General features: G+C 38.2%; 1 protein-coding gene across 1 annotated transcript; it reads left to right on the top strand.

Annotated features, from left to right (window-relative positions):
- Nucleotides 1–5,514: 5,514 nt before the first annotated feature.
- Nucleotides 5,515–17,062, top strand: CFAP97 (cilia and flagella associated protein 97; the record flags this gene model as incomplete). The annotated part of the gene is made up of 3 exons (XM_010187653.1): nt 5,515–6,346; nt 6,436–6,507; nt 16,803–17,062. Coding segments are annotated over exons 1-3 (1,164 nt in total), but the record flags the coding sequence as incomplete, so codon positions are not given.
- Between the last annotated feature and the right edge of the window lie 313 nt (nt 17,063–17,375).

Raw genomic sequence — 17,375 nt, 5'->3', positions numbered from 1 at the left:
GGTCATTTCCTTGGGATTTTCAGCAGTGAGTATTTAGACAGGGCATCATCACTCCCATCATTTAACCTCCGTAGTCTCTGACTGAGCCTTTCTGCATATGAGGTCACAAGGTGGCCTTCAGTAAAGCACAAACATTTAGTGTGTGTGTAGGAGTGAAGTCCTGGAGCTACAGATCCAAGCTTCTCAGTGTGTATTACAGCTTTTCACAGTAGGGGAATGGCTTATATTTAACTCAGAGGATTTTTTAAAATATATTATTTCCCTCTCCGCCCCTTGAAAGTTAACTTGAAAACCTTTGCTCTGTGGTCATTTAGGGCTTTCTAGTGGTCATGTGTTTTCATTTGCTCTAACAGTTGATAGCAATTGACTCTGGGCACTAGAAAGTCCTGGAACATTTACTGAACTGTATCCTTGCTTGAAATAGCCTGGAGACTCAGGGCTTTCTGTTGGAATTCTTTTAAAAGGACTCCAAAGAACTTTGGAGCATCTTCAGTGGGGCCTACCTCTGTTTGAGACAGTTTGAGAGTTACTAAACTGTCTTTTACAGCATACAGGGAAAAAAATCTTTGCTTTTGTGTCATGAATTGACGGGAAGTATTTACATGTAGGTTGTAATCTGAGCAAAGGGATTCACCCCCACATAGTTATGTATGGGTGGTTGATCAGCAACACGGTTACCTGTAACTGGTCAGAGCCTGATTTTTCTTGGAGGTTCACCATGAAAGGATAGAAGCTAATAGTTGCAAGATGGGACATGCAAAATTCTGATTAAAAATAAAAATTCACAGTGAGGGTCGTTAAGCACTGGAGCAGATGCCCATGTAGGACGTGAAGTGCTCGTCCTTGGAGTTGTTGAAAACTTGGTTGGACAAGGTCCTGAGCAAAACTAGATCCAACTTTGAAGCTTACCCTGCTTTGAGCAGGAAAGTGGACTGAATAACGTCCAGAGGATCCCTTCCGACCTCAATTTTTCCATTATTATAATTTCAGCTCCCATCTGCTTTGTGGTGTTTTGCAGAGTAACTTGACTATGCCTCAACCAGCCCTTCCATCTCAGGGTGTAGGAGCAGGTTCGGTGCAGGATGTATAACTGTGGAGGAGCAGAGCTTGGACAGATTTTAGTATTGGAGTTTATTCTGAGCTGGGGTTGAGGCCTTGTGTTTTGTAGATTGGTTATGAACCAGTAATGGTTTGGACTGGGGAAATTGGTACCCACATCTGGAAAGCATATGGTGTGCAGAGCAGCTGTAGCAGGTATTGCGCTCAGAGCCTGGAAAATTAGTGTATCTACTCAGCAGGATGATGGTTTCATTCATGGCGTTTTCCCTCAAGAGAAATAGTTTCCTGAGGAGTGTATTTCCTCCTTTGCTTGCGTTTCTGTTTCTTAGAAGAAAAAGTGAAAGCTTTCATTAAAGAAGAGGTAGGTAAGCCTGGGTGTGCGTGGTTTGTCTCATGGCTGGAAGCAGCTGCACTAGTTGATCTTTACCACTGCTGGTTGTATCTGAGAACAGACTAAGGTTTGGTTTAGTCTCTTTTACAGGTTTTAAGACTTACGTTTCCCTGTGCTTCCCTCTGTTTCACCTTCACTAGATAAACCCTTAGAAATTTGACTTTTCTAATTGTTTCAAAATTTTTATTGGTCTCTTCTACACACTTTCAAATCTGTCTTTTTGGGTTTTTTTTTTGTTTGGGGTATTTTTTTTTTCCATTTAAGCCTCAGCCAAAAATGAGGAAGGGAGGGAGAAAGGGGGGGTGGGGTTTGAACTAGTGTATTTTTACATGGTTATGTGTTTAATTATTGTTGGTTTTGAAAATGTTAGTCAGATAATATGTTTAGTATTTTCACCCTCTCCCAGGTTCACCATACAAAGAGATGATTTAGCAGTCAGCAGGTTTAAGGGGTGGGATGCCTGACAGAGGGGCAATAGTGAGTAAATAGAGTCAGAGGATTTTGGAATGTCCTAAAGAAAACCTGCCATTGATAGTGTAAACCTTTTAATTAAGACATTAGTTAACCTTCCAGCCCCTTAGCTCTCAAACACTTGTTTCTCCTTGCTGAGATGGGAAGGGTGGGTCTCTATATGAAGAGGTAGAAATTTGCAGCTGAAAGGAGAGGTGCCTTCAGTGGGACCGCTAATTGCATGGGCTGGGAAAAGCTTGCCTTGGATACTTCTGCATGCTAGGAATTTGTATCTTAACACTTAGAAAAAGAACAGCTTTCCTCTCTATATGAACTATCCCCTTCCTCGATTATGAGAGTACAATGCTTAAAAGAAAAGAAAGTTGATCACTGGTTGTATTTTAATGTTGAGGGCTGGGGTTTTTTATGTGATCTATTTCAGTACTCTCTGAGGCATGTATTTCAGATGGTCTGCATTTAAAGAACTGAAAGATTGATTGGGTCACTTTAAGCATATTAACTAAGGTTAAAATACCTTGAATCATTCACTAGGTACTTAATGTACTTCATAAGTGTTAGTTTCTAAAAATTCAGAAAATATTATCAAAAGGCCATATATGTTCAAACACAAAACCATATCTAAAGCTATATCTTCACTATATTGCTTTTTATGTACTATCCTACCTTTGTATGAGATACTTCATATTGCAGCCATGCCTGAAGGTCTGCTATTAGGCATTACCTACACAAATATTTCAGGTGTTGCTGTAGTTGACAGGTTTGCAGTTGGCAGGTTAAAAACGCGTGATACATTTAGTGTGAATAAGCTCTTGATCTTCCCTTAATGTGGAAGAGGATGTCAAAATGCTGCTTGTCCTTTGGGCAGTGTGGCAGCAGACAGACGTTGGCCTGTGCAGGAGCTGAGAGGTCTTTGGTCTGGCAGTGGCGAGGACATGGATGCAGTCTCTTAGGCAGTCAGATGCTCGCTGCATCAACCTCTTGAGGAGAAAGTGTGCATCCCTACTGCCCTGACAACCAGACCGCATGTTTGCCTTGGCTGCTTGGCCATGCTTTCTGATCTTAAATGGGTCAAGCTTGGTGTTTATAGGAGAAGGGATTGAAAGCTGTTCCTATATCCTGCGGAGTGAGATGATGTGCGCTCCTTGGCTGCTGCTAATGGTGGAGAGGAGTGCACAGGCTCCTTGTTATCTTTTGGCACCTTTTGCCACCTTTACTCTGCCCTTTTGCCACTGGCTTGAGTTAAATCCCATTGTCACTTAAGAGATTGCATTCAGAAAAGAGGTATCTGAGGAGCTGTGGCATGACCACATATTATAGTCTGTGAGATACTGTTAGTTTAGGCTTCTTTGTGGGAGTAGCATTACATAAACTAAAAATATATGGATGTGTGTATTATACTCGGTGAAATTTTGTATTTCAATCTATACTAGTTGATCTGCATCCACCTGCAAACCTAGTTTTTGCCTTATCCCCTTTATGCTCTCATAACGGTGCTAATGATGTATCAAATCCATGTGTTTGAGACAAATGAAATACCCCATATGCCTACTTTTACCAGTCAGTCATAATCTATCTGAAGCTACAGATTGATTAGATGCTAGTGCCTCGAGTAAGAAAAACCTTGCACCATGGAGAAGAAAGGTTTTAATTTTAACACTGTATTTCCTATACTCATTTTCTTCATAGAACTGACTTTGCCCAAGTTGTACTTGCTAAGTAAATAATTCATGATCTGTAGTCAACAGGTAATGCCACAAAATTCTGCTTGGTTCCCTTCTGGTTTAGGTTGCATGAGGTAGAAAATTAAATGTACATAATGTATTATTCTCCTGATTTTTTTTTTAATGTTGCATGTTTTCATACATTAAAATGCATTATTCTTTTAGGAAGCTGCTCTAGGAAAACTTCCAAGAATTCCCATGACAGTTGGGTATTGCAGACTATGCAAGGTGCCTGAATCCAGGGATCTCAAGAGCTGACACAAATATGAAGATTTCCAAATTCCATGTAGCATTTCAAATTAAGAGTTCCCAGGTGTTCTATTTGTTCTGTTGCCCTTGAAGGAGCTCGATGCTTTGAAGCGTTTGTTTCTATTGTTCAATAGCATTTTCAGCTTTATACAGCAGCTAACCTTATTAAGCCTCTTTTCAGTTCTTTGGCTTTGTGAATCTTAAAACCACAGGAGATTCCACATCATCTGCTTTTAAAGTTTATGATGTGCTTTTTGTATTTGGGGTGCATATTTCAAATTCCTCTCACACTGAGTTATTTGAGAAGTAGCAAGATAACTGAGTGACACAGACCTTTACCAATTCTGTATTTTGAAGTCATTTTAGCTAGAAGCTTTCTTGGGAACAGTCTTGCAGTTTCAAAGCAAGTTTAGGAATTCCTTTTTCACCTTTGTTTGCCATGGCAACAGACTGTATGTGGTTTAATCCATCCTGTAAAATATTCTGGTTTGCCTGCCTTGTACAGTTACTTCCACTGTCTTTGCTTTTTGTTTCCTTGGCTCTAAAGAATGTTTCTTATTTATTGATTGCAGCTTATAAAATTTGCATAGAATCTGTTGTAAATAGTAGGAGAAAAGTACTGCTGGCTAGGGGGAAGCAGCAGTCTTTTACAGTGTCTAATTTTGTTTTTTTGTGGGGTGTTGGGTTTTGGTTTTTATTTTGTTTTATTTTAAGTCTGTGTTATATCCTACTAACGAGTGGAGACTTTCACACCCCCCGCCACATTCATAGGATCTAACACCACTTATTTCTGCAGGAAGTGTGGCACAGTAGGAGCAGATTTGTAGAGTATAACTGTTGAGGACGTGATAGCCACACAATACATAAATGGGCTAGCCATAATCTGGTCCCATGGACTGAAAGGTGACTGCTGGTTTAAGTGCACTGGTTTCATGTCTGGAGCACGCTTCAAAGGTTATTTTCATCTGAAAGAATCAAATGTACTCACTGAATACTGTGTAGTTTGAGTTACAGAGGACTGTCCAGAAGAGCAGGCTCCTGATCCAAACTAAGACATTAACTCTGACACATCCTGCATCTATTGCAATGTAACCTATAGAGCCATGGAGCTTTTGATGTAAATTGAACTTGCTCCTACTTTAAGTGCTGAAAGTCTGCAGTTTGTCAGGCTGTGTCAGTCAAGATAGTGACCACCAAGTACAAATAAGGTTTTTGATGTAAAATCCAAACTAATGATAGCTCATTAGTGGCTCTAGCTTAAAACGGCTCTAGTTTAAAGGAACAAAATAAGACACTTCAATTGCAATTTATTTGATGCTCTTTAGCCACTAGCAATGTTTGACTAATTCCGTAGGAGTCAAAGTTTTGAAATTGTGGTGGTTTTTGATAGCTTGAAGTAAAGCTTTTCAGTTTAATGTGTAAGCTATGTACAATAAAATGGCACTAAATTTCATTCTAGAATTCACTAGGCAGTTGTCCCTAGCAACATAACATAATTAATTGCAGAATTATATATTCCTAGAGCTAAAAGATTAAATAACAAAACTGTTATACTAAAAGAGTACTTGGATCTGTTTATATGCTAACTTTTGGAAACGTTTTCTGATGGTTGCAGGCAGCAGTATGGACCTGTTTGAAGATGTATCAGATGGTGAAGTGGATCATGCTTTCTTTGACAGTGATTTCGAGGAAGATAAAAAGAAAGCTGAAGAAAAAGGTGAATGTATAGAGAAAGGAAGTACAGACACAGCTCTTGCAGACCCTGATTTGGTTTCTAATTCAAAAGATGCGAAGTGTTGTGAGGAGGAAAGTGAAGAAAAGCAGAAAGATTTGCAGAAGGATCAGTCCCTAGAAAGTGGTGCAGATCATCTTGAAGATGCATCGCTTTCTCCAGTTGTGGAGAATGCAGGTACATCTGGAGTGACATCTGCAGCAAGCAGGGGAGCACAGGAGAATGTTCCTGCTGGAATCCCCAAAATAGTTAAAGAAGGTGAAGAAGATTATTACACAGATGAAGAAGATAGTAGTGACGATGGCAAAAACCAGAAGGTTAGGCCAAAGTCAGCTAAGCAGTCAAACAACGTAAAAAAGGCTAGCAAAAAATATACTAATATCAGCTCCTCCTCCTCTTCCTCTTCCTCTTCCTCCTCGTCCTCATCCTCAAGCTCAGATACAGATTGTTCTGATACGGATTCTGATAGCTCTTTATCGGATTCATCTCATTCTTCCTCAAAAAGGAATGCTCTTCTGTCTCCAAAATTCAAGTCAGCAATTAAATTAGCAGAAGGAAAACCAAAGCTTGGGGACTACTTGGAGGAGTCTGAAGACACAGTGACAGATGTCACACCTCTGTCAACTCCGGACATCAGTCCTATCCAGTCTTTTGAACTTGCAGCATCAAATGATAAGAAACTAAAAGTGAAAAGACAGGAAAATGTGAACCAAGAATTATATGGTAATTTTGAAGCATTTAAGTACAAAATAAAAGTTGTAAAACCTGCATGGCTGGGAATTCCAATCTTATATCTGTATTTTTTTCATTAGATTCTGAGTTTGATCGCAGATATAATCGAAAAGTCCTGCATGATGCCATGGATCTGAATCAGCTTTTGAAAGGTGACTTCTAAATTTTCTCTTTACAAAATATGACATCGGTACTTTGTTGAGAACAATTGGTTTCTAATAGAAGATATTGAGGTTTTAATGTGCCACATGTGTTTTAAGAACTGGTTTGTGATTAAGCTGTGTTGATCTAATGCTTTGAATTCTTACTTATGTAAATAGTGGTGATTCTGCAGTGGAAAGAAGCAGCTTGTGTATGAGCATGTGTTGGTATGTGCGTATACCTAGAAGTATGATACACAGATGGGGTGAATTGTTGAATAAGATTTGGTATATTAACAAACTGAATAATAAATTTGCACATGTATTTTGAGAAATCAAGGTTTACTGGGCTGTGCCACAATTTAAAGTCTAAATTAAAACACCAGCCTTTCTGATAAAATGCTGGCATATTGACCTTCAAAATTGAAAGGCCATCCAAAACTGCATTGCATATTCATATATTTGAACTTCTGTTACCTCTTTGAAACAGAGTTGTTTGAAATTCTTTTTCTGAACTAAGCATCTGCCTTCTAAAACACCATGAAGTTGAGTAAGACAACAGATAATCTGTACTAAACCTTGAGTGGTTGCTTCTTGCCAGTAGATGTAGTAAATTTTAATAATGAAGTCTCAGAGAGATAACTTGGTATCTCTTTCACTGCATTTATTGCAAAACTTCATTGTATGGGGTGAGAATGCAGTGGATTATCTCAAATCCGTATTTTAAGGTCTACATAGTGCTTTTGTGCTTGTTTTCATGGCCCAGAGTTTTCAGGAGTAAAACCTATAAAATAGGAGGCTTGGCTCAAGAAATCTGTGGATCTCAGGTGAGGAAAGCTGCTCAGTGTCTACATTGGGTACATCTCAGCCAGGTTTGCTGTATTGCAGTAGATATGGCATGACTAAACTTGCATGTGTCATCTTTCTTCGCTTTGTACCTTGCCAGAGTAAGCCTACAGTAAGTAAGAATTCAAAATACGTTGTATGCATCTTTTAATTTTCCCGTGAGTAGAAATGAGGACTTTACTTGTATGGAAATTTTTTGGTAAGAAAAAACAACAATTGGAAATTGTTGGTAAGAAAAGCAGAGCTAGCAATCAAGAAAGGTAGAGCTGAATCTCATTGCTGACAGTCCTTGTGCTCCAGGAACTCTTGCATACTAGAAAAGACTCCAACCACTTGTCAAAATATGTCATTAGAAGAGTTGTTGCTAAGCAATTGAAATTATGATGCCCTACATCTTTATTTGTCCTCCGGTGGCAAGAAGGTATTTAATAACTAGTGATTATGGAAGGATTCATCTCATCCCTAAAACAAATGGGTATTATAGCTCAGAATAAGTATTCTCAGAGATGGATCTCTGTTAGGAGGGGGGCAGTTTTTTCCCAAAACTGAAAAACAATTTTAAATAACAGTAATAAAGATTGAGTATTAAGAAGCAGAATTCATATAGTCTGGCAGCCAGTGTTCCTGATTAACATGCATATTACTCCCAAGTGCCTCTCTAAATTGGCACGTGCAACATAGCTTAATTACTTTGCGTATTTTAGAGTTTAAATGAGGTAGGATTATTAATGGTGGAAAGTAACTGGTCTGGGAAAGCAGGAGTTAATCTTATTGCTTCCAGGTTTTTCTATACATACTTAAAAAAAAAAACAAAAAGTGCAAATCGTTCCCCCTTCGCAAGTCTGCATGACATGTTCATCAGAACTGCATAGGCATAAACACTGCTTTGAGTAAGAACAGTATAATGCCAGACCTCAGTGCATGAAAGAGTTGTTAAATGATCATCAGGATGTCTTAAGTTTGGTTTTAAAGTGTAATACTCTTCTAGTAATCTATACCAATGAAGCATTTAAATTTTTTGTCAAATATGCATGTAATATATCTGGGCATAAGCATTTACAGCAGTTATGCAAGTTTAATTGCCCAAGGTCCTCAGAAACTTGCAGAACTTCAGTGTGATCTGTCACTGTGTTGTTTCTAGGGGCTGTGCATTTTGTACAGTTCTACGCATTGGCAGCGTGAACATTTGGAATCACTGCAATCTCTGATCTTAAAAAGAATCATGAGAACAAAGGAAGGAAAGAAATCTGTTAAAAGTGCATCATATTAAAAGAATGAGTTTTGGACTGGAACAAGTGTGGTTATTAAGCAGTGAGGTCGTTGATGTATCTTAGAATTAATTTGAAGCATTTAGAAAAAATGTTGCAATTAAATTAAAAATGAGCTGAGTTTTTCCTCTATATTACATGTCATTGATACGTATTTGTACTCATATTGCAAACTATTCATTTTTATAAGCATTTGAAAAATCATATTTAGATTTGAAAAATTTGTTGTGTCCTTACTTCTAAAGCTATTCTTGGTCTTGATAGAAGCCACATTTTAAGTTATGATACTGTGAATAATCTCACAAATAACAATTTTAGTTGGAAATCTCATAGTCTCTATGCTGTATATTGCGCTTTGAATGCTTTGTAGGTGAGTATTGCTGTGCAGCTTTATTGCAGATTCTAAAAATATTCTTCAGTGGCTAGAGCTCTGAACAAGAGATCGATGAAGATGCATGATAACACTTAGTTACTCCATCTGAAAGTTGTCATTTTATATGTGCTGTTACTGAAGTGAGCATTACCAGGTACTGCAGCTTGCTGTCCAGCCTCTGTTTGCCATATGGAAAGTAACTGAACTAGTTTTAGCCAAAATGGCGCAAATCTACTTGGTAACAGTAGCTGGGGCAAAGAAAAGATTGTGCTTGAAAATGGGAGAGGCAAATGTTGTCAAAGGCAAATAAAGCATGGGAATGTAGTCCTTATATTGGCATTTATTAGATGGGAGTCCAGACCCCTTTCAAAGGGAAAAGAAGTACAGTAAAATGTGCAGTTTCCAGAACCTGCAGGTTGTATGGCTGTATTGGCATGGTTTTGCCTACACACTGATGGAGGGGCATGTGAAAGCAGAGCACTCTTGAGCATGAAAAAAGACAGATAAATGTATGCAGTGAAGTCATGGCGGAGCCTTGGTGTCTGTAAGCTGCCGTGTTATGGCTTGGGGTGCGCACTCAGTGTTCCAGCAGTGGGAATGCTACCGCTAGAAACGGCAGGCCACAGTGAAAGCAGAGGTGGTGCAGGGTGAACTTGGGACTTCTTGGATTGATCTCTGTTGCTTGTTTCCAAATCAGTCCCATGGCAGTGTCAGGTGCTCAGTTCAGAGAGGCTTGGAGTTGAGGTGGAGGGAGCACCTCTCTGCAACACCCTCCCTGAGGAGCAGAGCCTCTCCACTCGTACTGAAGCCCTGTGGCTGCGCAGCCTGGAGTACTAAAACGAGCCTGGGTCATGTTATAATCGAGGTCCACCTGCATCATGTTGTTCAGGTTACTGGACTTAGTGATAACTTATTAATTATCCCCGCAATGTGCATAAAAATTCTTGGGTTTATCTGGTTTGGTAGCTGTGAACTGCTGAATTAATTGTTCTTGGTAGTGGTTTTACTTCTGTTCTGTTTGGGTGCCATGCTTATTTCCAATGTTTATAAATGCTAAATATATGACACTTGAATCCTCTCATTTTTAGAGACGTGTAAGCCTCCTAAACATAGACTTCTATTATTTTGTTACAATGACTGATGTCCTGTAGCTGTTGTCGTTACGTTATATGACTATAAGGACTATGGCAGCACTGTGGAGTCAAACAGCCACACTACTCAGGAATTTAAATATGTTATCAGTGTGGCCAAGAACACAGGTACTCACAGTTTCAGTTACTCAAGCTTAGTAGGGTTTATATTTTATAGACCTCTTCTCACTCTTTATCTTTTTTTTTTTTTTTTTTACTACCTGTGCGGCAAAAAATACAAGTGTAATTATAATTTTTTTCAGGTCAGAATACAATCCTTCAGTTGTTTCATGATGTTATACAGATTTTTGTATGTAATTCTTTTGTGAGTCAATGCTATTTCTACTTTGCTCTAAAGCTTAAAGATCTTTCAGAAAATTAAAATAATAACTAACTCAGAGCAATATTCAAAACTCATAATAATGAATGTTAGAGTTATCTCCTCTGCTGTACTCTTGAGTAATCTGAACACAAAAAGAGAATTAAATACACCAATGCAAAGAAATAGATTATCAAAAATTGATTTGGAAAGCTGGGAATAAAAATTTGATATTTTTTTCCCCGATGTTGTTTTGCTTAATTCTATGCCTTGATTCAGTGTCCCAAATAATTTTAGTTGAGGTTATGCAGATGAAGAGATGGGTTAAGCATATGTGTGTGAATTAAAGCACTCACCTGTTTCCATCCCATTATGCTACAGACTTGCTCTCTGTCTTTAAATAAGTCTCTTGATTTCTGTAGTTCAGAACACAGAGTTGTATGCTAAAAATGCTGCCTATGTCTTTATCTGCATTTGCTGTCTATCAATACAGTAGTAATGGGATTGCACAAGGTATGCATAGTGCTGAAGATTTTAGCACTTTGTGTTTTTTTTCTCAGTAAAATGGGGTTGATACCTGCTTATTTTACAGCAGTATCTGTGAGAATTAGTCTGTAAATCTGTGGTATTAGCTATTATTAACTTGAGGAGGTGGTGTGATGGGGTAAGTAGGATAATGGGCCACAGACTGAAGACCGGAATTGTATCCTTGAAGCTCTCACTGACCTATTTGCTCTCTGATAAGTCTTCCTGCCTCTTCTGTGCCTTCGGTTTTCTATACAAAATAGTTAGCGCTTACATGGTGAAAAGCACTGCGATATAAATGTTGTGATTATTATGACAGTAAAAGCTCTGTATGTTTTTTAATAAAAGCTATTGTACAAAACTAAGTAGCAGCTTCAAATGTGAGCATGTAGCATTTGCCTTAACTTTTTTTTTTTGCTATAATTTGTCACTTGTGAAATAGAAGTTTTTTGGATTAAGTTTTGGGTTTTTTTTTATTACTGAAATTTCTCCTCTTAGGGATATGTTACCTGTGTGCTCATTCATGCTGAACTACTGTATTTGTAGAATAACTGGTAAAATATATATAAAGTAGACTCTTAAATATATACCTAAACACCCATACTCTACAGTTGAACTAAACATGTATAGCTTTTTCACTAAGTTTTGTTTAGTTCGTGTGTTCATAGTTTGAACTTATTATATGTGTGTGTGTATATATATACATATGCATATTTTTTCACAGGTCTAGTAACTGATGTTGAGGTGGAAGAGTAATTATTAGCTTATTCTTACATTTAGAGCTTGAAAACAGATAGAAAATCTTAAAGATTGTAAAGAGATCTAGAGTTTCCTAACATCCTTAAGAAAATACTTAATCTGGGGGGGAATTCTGCACCTATAATGTATCTGTTGTCTTTCTCATGATATCAAGAAATAGCTGGCAGCCCTAGTTAAGCATAAATTTTTCAAGAGGAGAATTTATACTTGAAATGCACATTCTCCTTAATAAACCATCAAATCACAAATTCTCCAAAATCCTTTTTAAAGAGTTTTGTGACATGAAACAATGGATATTCTAGGAAATATCTGTTTAGAGGTACTAGAGGGAAATAGTTTTAGGTTGAAACTATTAGCCATTGATGAAGAACTCTGATTTAATCCTTTTGTATTTTCCGAATGCTTTATAGATGTGGTAGCGGAGCAGTGTAAAGCAAAATGCCAGGCAAACTCAAAAGTGGAAGCATTGAAGCAACTTAATGCATTTTCCTCTACTGGGATTGCAACAGATACACTGAAAAATGCATGATTTTAATTTTAGCCTTAATGCCATTAAGACAGCTGTATCATTCTGTCCTAATGCATTTGACTTGCTAATTATTATTTGTATTTTATATAAGGTTTGACCTTTCTCACTCTGCAAGGTCATTTCAATGGTTACAAATTGAAAGCAATAAACAGCTTGTTTATTGCTTAAAAGAAAGTCAGGTGTCTCTCCATGGAAACCAGCTTTCATAGAAATCCTGTGAATGCCAGAGAATTTTCTTTTCCTGCTTACCAGTAAATGAGCAGTAGAAGTACACACTGTGCAGGTCTTTATGCAAATGTGTGTGTATCCCCCTCCCACAAATCAGTGATCTATGGTCTGGCTGATAATGAAGTGATAAGTAGGGATTTAGTTAAATTGCTCATTACCTACTGGTAGGGTATGAAGCTACGGGTAATCATATTTAATTGTTCCAAGACTTACAAATTCTTTAGAACCTTAAACTGTAGTGTTGCCTCATGTTGTCACTTGCCACTGCAAAAATAGTCAGATAAACCATACAAACCCTTCTGCATTGTGATTAAAGAGGAGTATGGGTGCGTTGTTGAATAAATCGTTGAAATAATTTGGAAACTCAAATGTTTGAGTTATGTAACACTATGTACTTGAAATACGCAGTAACATTTAGAACTGCTGATTAGCGATCCTCTTTCACTAGGTGACACAGTTTGCATTCTGTTGCTTGTCTTTTTTTCTACTGAACTTTAAACTCTCCTGTCGCACAGCTCCTAAGGAGATCAATGTTGCATTTGCAGTGGTTTAGAAAAAGGTTATCTATGGATTGTCTTCAGTTGGTTACAGTTTGTTTTAAAAGTGGCATTTGCAACTTAAATCTTCCTTAACATAGACATTAACTAAGTAAAACACAACTCAAATTTATTTATATATCAGCTTGAACAACAAACTAACTACTTTTAATGTGTTATCTGATCCAATGCTTTGCTGTATTGTAGCAGTGTTGCTGCAAAGAGCTACTTGTGCAGTTTCAAATGTGGTTTTCCTTAGGTCATACGGAAGGCTAACTATAAAAACATCAGTTGGGGAACTAGTGCGGAACTAGTGAGTTTTAGGTTGATCTTTTCACCCCATCCCCTTGAAGAAAACTTGCTGCTGCACGTGTATGGGTCTGAACTTTCGGTGCAAAATTAATGAGTCTTCTGTAATTCAACAGCATATCAAGGGATTAGTTACTGATTTTTGGCAGTCTTCTGCTCAGGCTTCACTGAATAACTTCACAGCAGAATCTTCATGGTGATCTTAATTCTTTCGCTTTATTAATACGTTTCTTTTGAGTTGTGATAAATTGGGCATTATCACTGTTAACAAGCCCTTAAGGTCAAGAGTTGTCAGAAAGCTGTTGGCAGTAGTAAGGTCAGTTTCTACTTTTAAGTAAGTATAAATAATAAATAGCGATGAGGCTAAGAATGAACAGCAGACTGAAGAAAGTGGGCTGGAGTCTTTTCTGTCTGGAGTAACACAATGCTTGTTGAGCCCCATATGTAGCAGTCGCTGCAAGGCTCCCTGAATCATTGCTTCTAGAAGTGTTTACTGACCAGCATTGAGGGGAGGGGGAAGGGTGTTCAGTGTCATTGCTCTGGTTTTATTTTTTTTTCATCACAGCTGGCAGGAGTTTTCCAGAAAAATGAGCAAGTCAAAAGATGAGCAGTTATCTTGATGCTTGTTTGTCTCAAAGCACTTTTAATCTGTGTTTACTGGGGATAGTTCATAGCTGCATTGTACAAGTGCACACCCTACACCAAAGTATAGCCAGCTACCAGAATTAAAACAATCATGTACTAGTGAAGGCATGAAACCTGTATTTCTAATTAAAAATGTCCTCATTCAGAATGCCATTGCTTTAAATGGAATTTGACAAGTTCACACCTTTCACAGGAAGAGGAGAACCGTTTGGAATTTGCACTGACGGTTATTTAGAAGCTTAAGTGTCTCTTCTCAGAGGCTGCATCACCAATAGCATTGGTGCCATAAAGCTAGGTCAGGACTTCAGTTGAACAGCTGTTCTTTGCCACAACTTGATTTCCACTCTTGCATATGACATGCAGTCTTGTTTAACCTGTGAGGTGCTATGGATGCAAGGCAAAAGATGAAATTATACTTCATAGCTTCGTAATAACACAATTATCAATTATGTAATGTCATATATAATAAATATCTTCTTCAGATGGTTGTTTAAATTACTTTCTTCCAACTGTGTCCTGCAGTGCTGGTTTTGCATGTTCCCATAAGGTTATACTTTCTTTTCGTTGAGAAGTATGCTGCAGCTTGATGTTACCATGTGAATTGTGTGGCACTAGTTATTTTCTGTGCATTTCTTTTTGTCCCTTGTAGATGTATCCGGATGAGTCTCATCTCAGGTTTGTCTCCTCAAGTGTTGTTGATGGCTGTACTAATTTTCCCTTGAGAATAACTTAGTAAATTGTAAAGATGCTTTTCAAGACGCTTACACTTTATTAACCTCTTGGCTGGCACGGTATTTTGCATTGTTTCTTGGTTTTGAGGCGATTTTCATCTTCTCTTGACAAATTAAAACAATATTTGCCAATGAGTGGACAATGTGGACAACCTCACAGAGTTGCCTAGGGGGCAGTTCGTGCCCATATTGGGTGGCATACTGATGGTACTAATTTCCAGAGGAATTTTGAAATTCATTAACTTTTTGGAATTTGAGTTCTGGATACTGTTTCTAACTTTCTCAAAGGCAGTAACAATAGTTTCTTGCATCACTTCTGGAATAAACTCAGTTGAGATACTGCAAGAAAGACTTGATTTTGTTTTGGAGTAAGAGCATGCCCATCACTCTTTGAGGTTTTTAAGCTATTAAAGGCTGCCTCAGACATCCCTCGCCAAAAAACTGCTAATGTGGTAGTGTTTGCTGAGGAAATATCACTGCATGCCTGGTTTTGGTTTGGTTTTGTGGCAGTTTGAGGTTGTTTTTTTTCTGCTTCAGATGGTTGTTTTGCTTGTGTGGAGCTTTTAGGCGTGAGAGTGAGGAGTATCTTGTAGAGGCACTGTGATATTGGAGGAGCATGGGGAATGGCTTGAGTAAGGCTTCCTCATCTGTGGCTCAGCTCCAACAATCTGTTTCATCTAACCTGGTACCGCCTCTCCTGTACCACAGATAATGCAGGGGTTTGCTGAGGTAATACCATGACAGCAAAGCTCTTAAAACAGTTGCCAGAAGATCTGCTGCAGAGCTTTAGAAAGCAAAGGCTTAGAAATAGGTCAGTAGCAAAGCTCCAGTGGAACTGTAATAAACATAACTGGCCCTGGCTGCGAGTGAAGTTTTCCAGTTATTATCTTATCCTGCAATTGTGAAAGTCTGTCTTGCTGCATGTTTTTAAGTGTGCAAATCTTTGTTCGTTGTGAAACCTCATATCCTGGTTTTATTTGTTGGGTTTTTTACTGTTTTAAATTGCCACGCCCCAGTAATTTTTCTTGTTACATATGCGAACTCAGTTATCTCCATCCACTAAATTGTACTTTTCATCTTTCTCTTTTCAATCCCTGCACCAACATGATGCAGGATCACTTCAGGAACAAAGGATCAACAAACTCATTTCAGGGAAATGCATTTTGTGTCTCTCAGTCACGATTCCCCAGTGTCAATTTTCTGTCTGAACCATCATTTCTGTTCTGCCTCTCAGCTAAGACAGATATTTTAGACACCTTTGGAGCAAAATTTAAATCTCTTTCCATATGCAAACATTTGCATACTAATTTATGGTTTATTTCTTGGTTCTGTGAGTTATTTCTAGTCCTGGCTTCCTGAAGCTGTGTTTTCTGTTGCTTGGAAAACTCCTCTGATGCTTGTATTGGTGCCACAAATGATACCGCTGTGATGATGATTATGTTGAATGTTCCCTTAGTGCTGTATAAGGGTAGCTTCACTAGCATATACGTGTAATTGCCTATGTTGATTGCTGGTACCATAGTAACTGAAGTAAAAATATTTGAGGATGGAAGTCTGAGCGTATTGTGTCAATGTAGAAGCTGGGCGAGCACACTGGTAAAGGTGGAGATCAGGGGTGATCAGAGTCAAAGGGAGGATCAAAAATACTGACCGTGGAGAAGAAATGACCCTGCACATAAGGCTGATTTATATTCTGATTTCTAGATAACAGCTGTATTCCACACAAATGCTTCTGGAGTGTCTGTGTGCATATTGCTGATTCTCCTGTATTGCTCGGATGTTCACTGCATGTGTTCGATTTCTCTGGATTACCAGTTGTAAATCAGGAAGAGGGGGATTTCTAGTGAGAAGGAAGCAGATGCCTTTTAACTAAGGCCTAAATTAACTTGATTTTTTGTGGTGAAACTTGTGTAAAATCAGTGTACTGAGGACAACTGAGCATCTCTGAAAAATTCTGAAATGCATACATCTGGAATTCAGATGAGGGGAGGTGAAATGTACCTTGGCTCTTCAGGTCTGTAAATAAATCCTAATAATAGAATGCAAGATTAGTATTTGCTTTGTTGTTGTTTTTTTAATCTGAGTATTTTACTTTTTGCCATTTTAAAGCTTTCCTACAGTTGGAGAAAAAAGAGCAAAAACTGACCATCGATCAGCCATCTAAAGCAACAAGGAAAAATTATTCTTTCACAAATGAAGAAGTAAGACTGATTGATCGGGAAAACCAAAGACTGCTGAAAGAACTGTCCCGACAGTCTACAAAGCCAAGAAGTACCACACTGAAGAAGCCAGCCCTACCGCCTGCTAAATTGTCCCACAGCGCCCTCAACAGACAAAAGGAGCAGCAAAGAATTGAAAGAGAAAACCTGGTAAGTTTTGAGAACTGATTTAGACGCTGAATTGAGAAGGGCTGTTTGTTGTCAGATGAATTACTGCTAAATACTTACAAAACTGGTAAGGCAGCACTTGGAGCTTTACTGCAGTAAGTATGCAATTAATTTCCTTTATTATGCTGTTTGTGTAATAGTTCATGTGGCTCTTTGAGAGGGGAAATTATGCTTTTTTTTCAGATGAAAATAGATTTTACTTTATATGACTTTGCTCTACTTTAGTATCATTCAGCTTAAAAAGAACAACCGTTAGCATTAACATGCTCCTAACTTTGGATAGCAGTCACTGTCC

This window comes from Mesitornis unicolor, unplaced genomic scaffold (assembly GCF_000695765.1).
Source record: "Mesitornis unicolor isolate BGI_N332 unplaced genomic scaffold, ASM69576v1 Scaffold54956, whole genome shotgun sequence".
Lineage (NCBI taxonomy): Eukaryota > Metazoa > Chordata > Aves > Mesitornithiformes > Mesitornithidae > Mesitornis > Mesitornis unicolor.
This window is presented reverse-complemented; position numbering and strand designations above follow the sequence as displayed.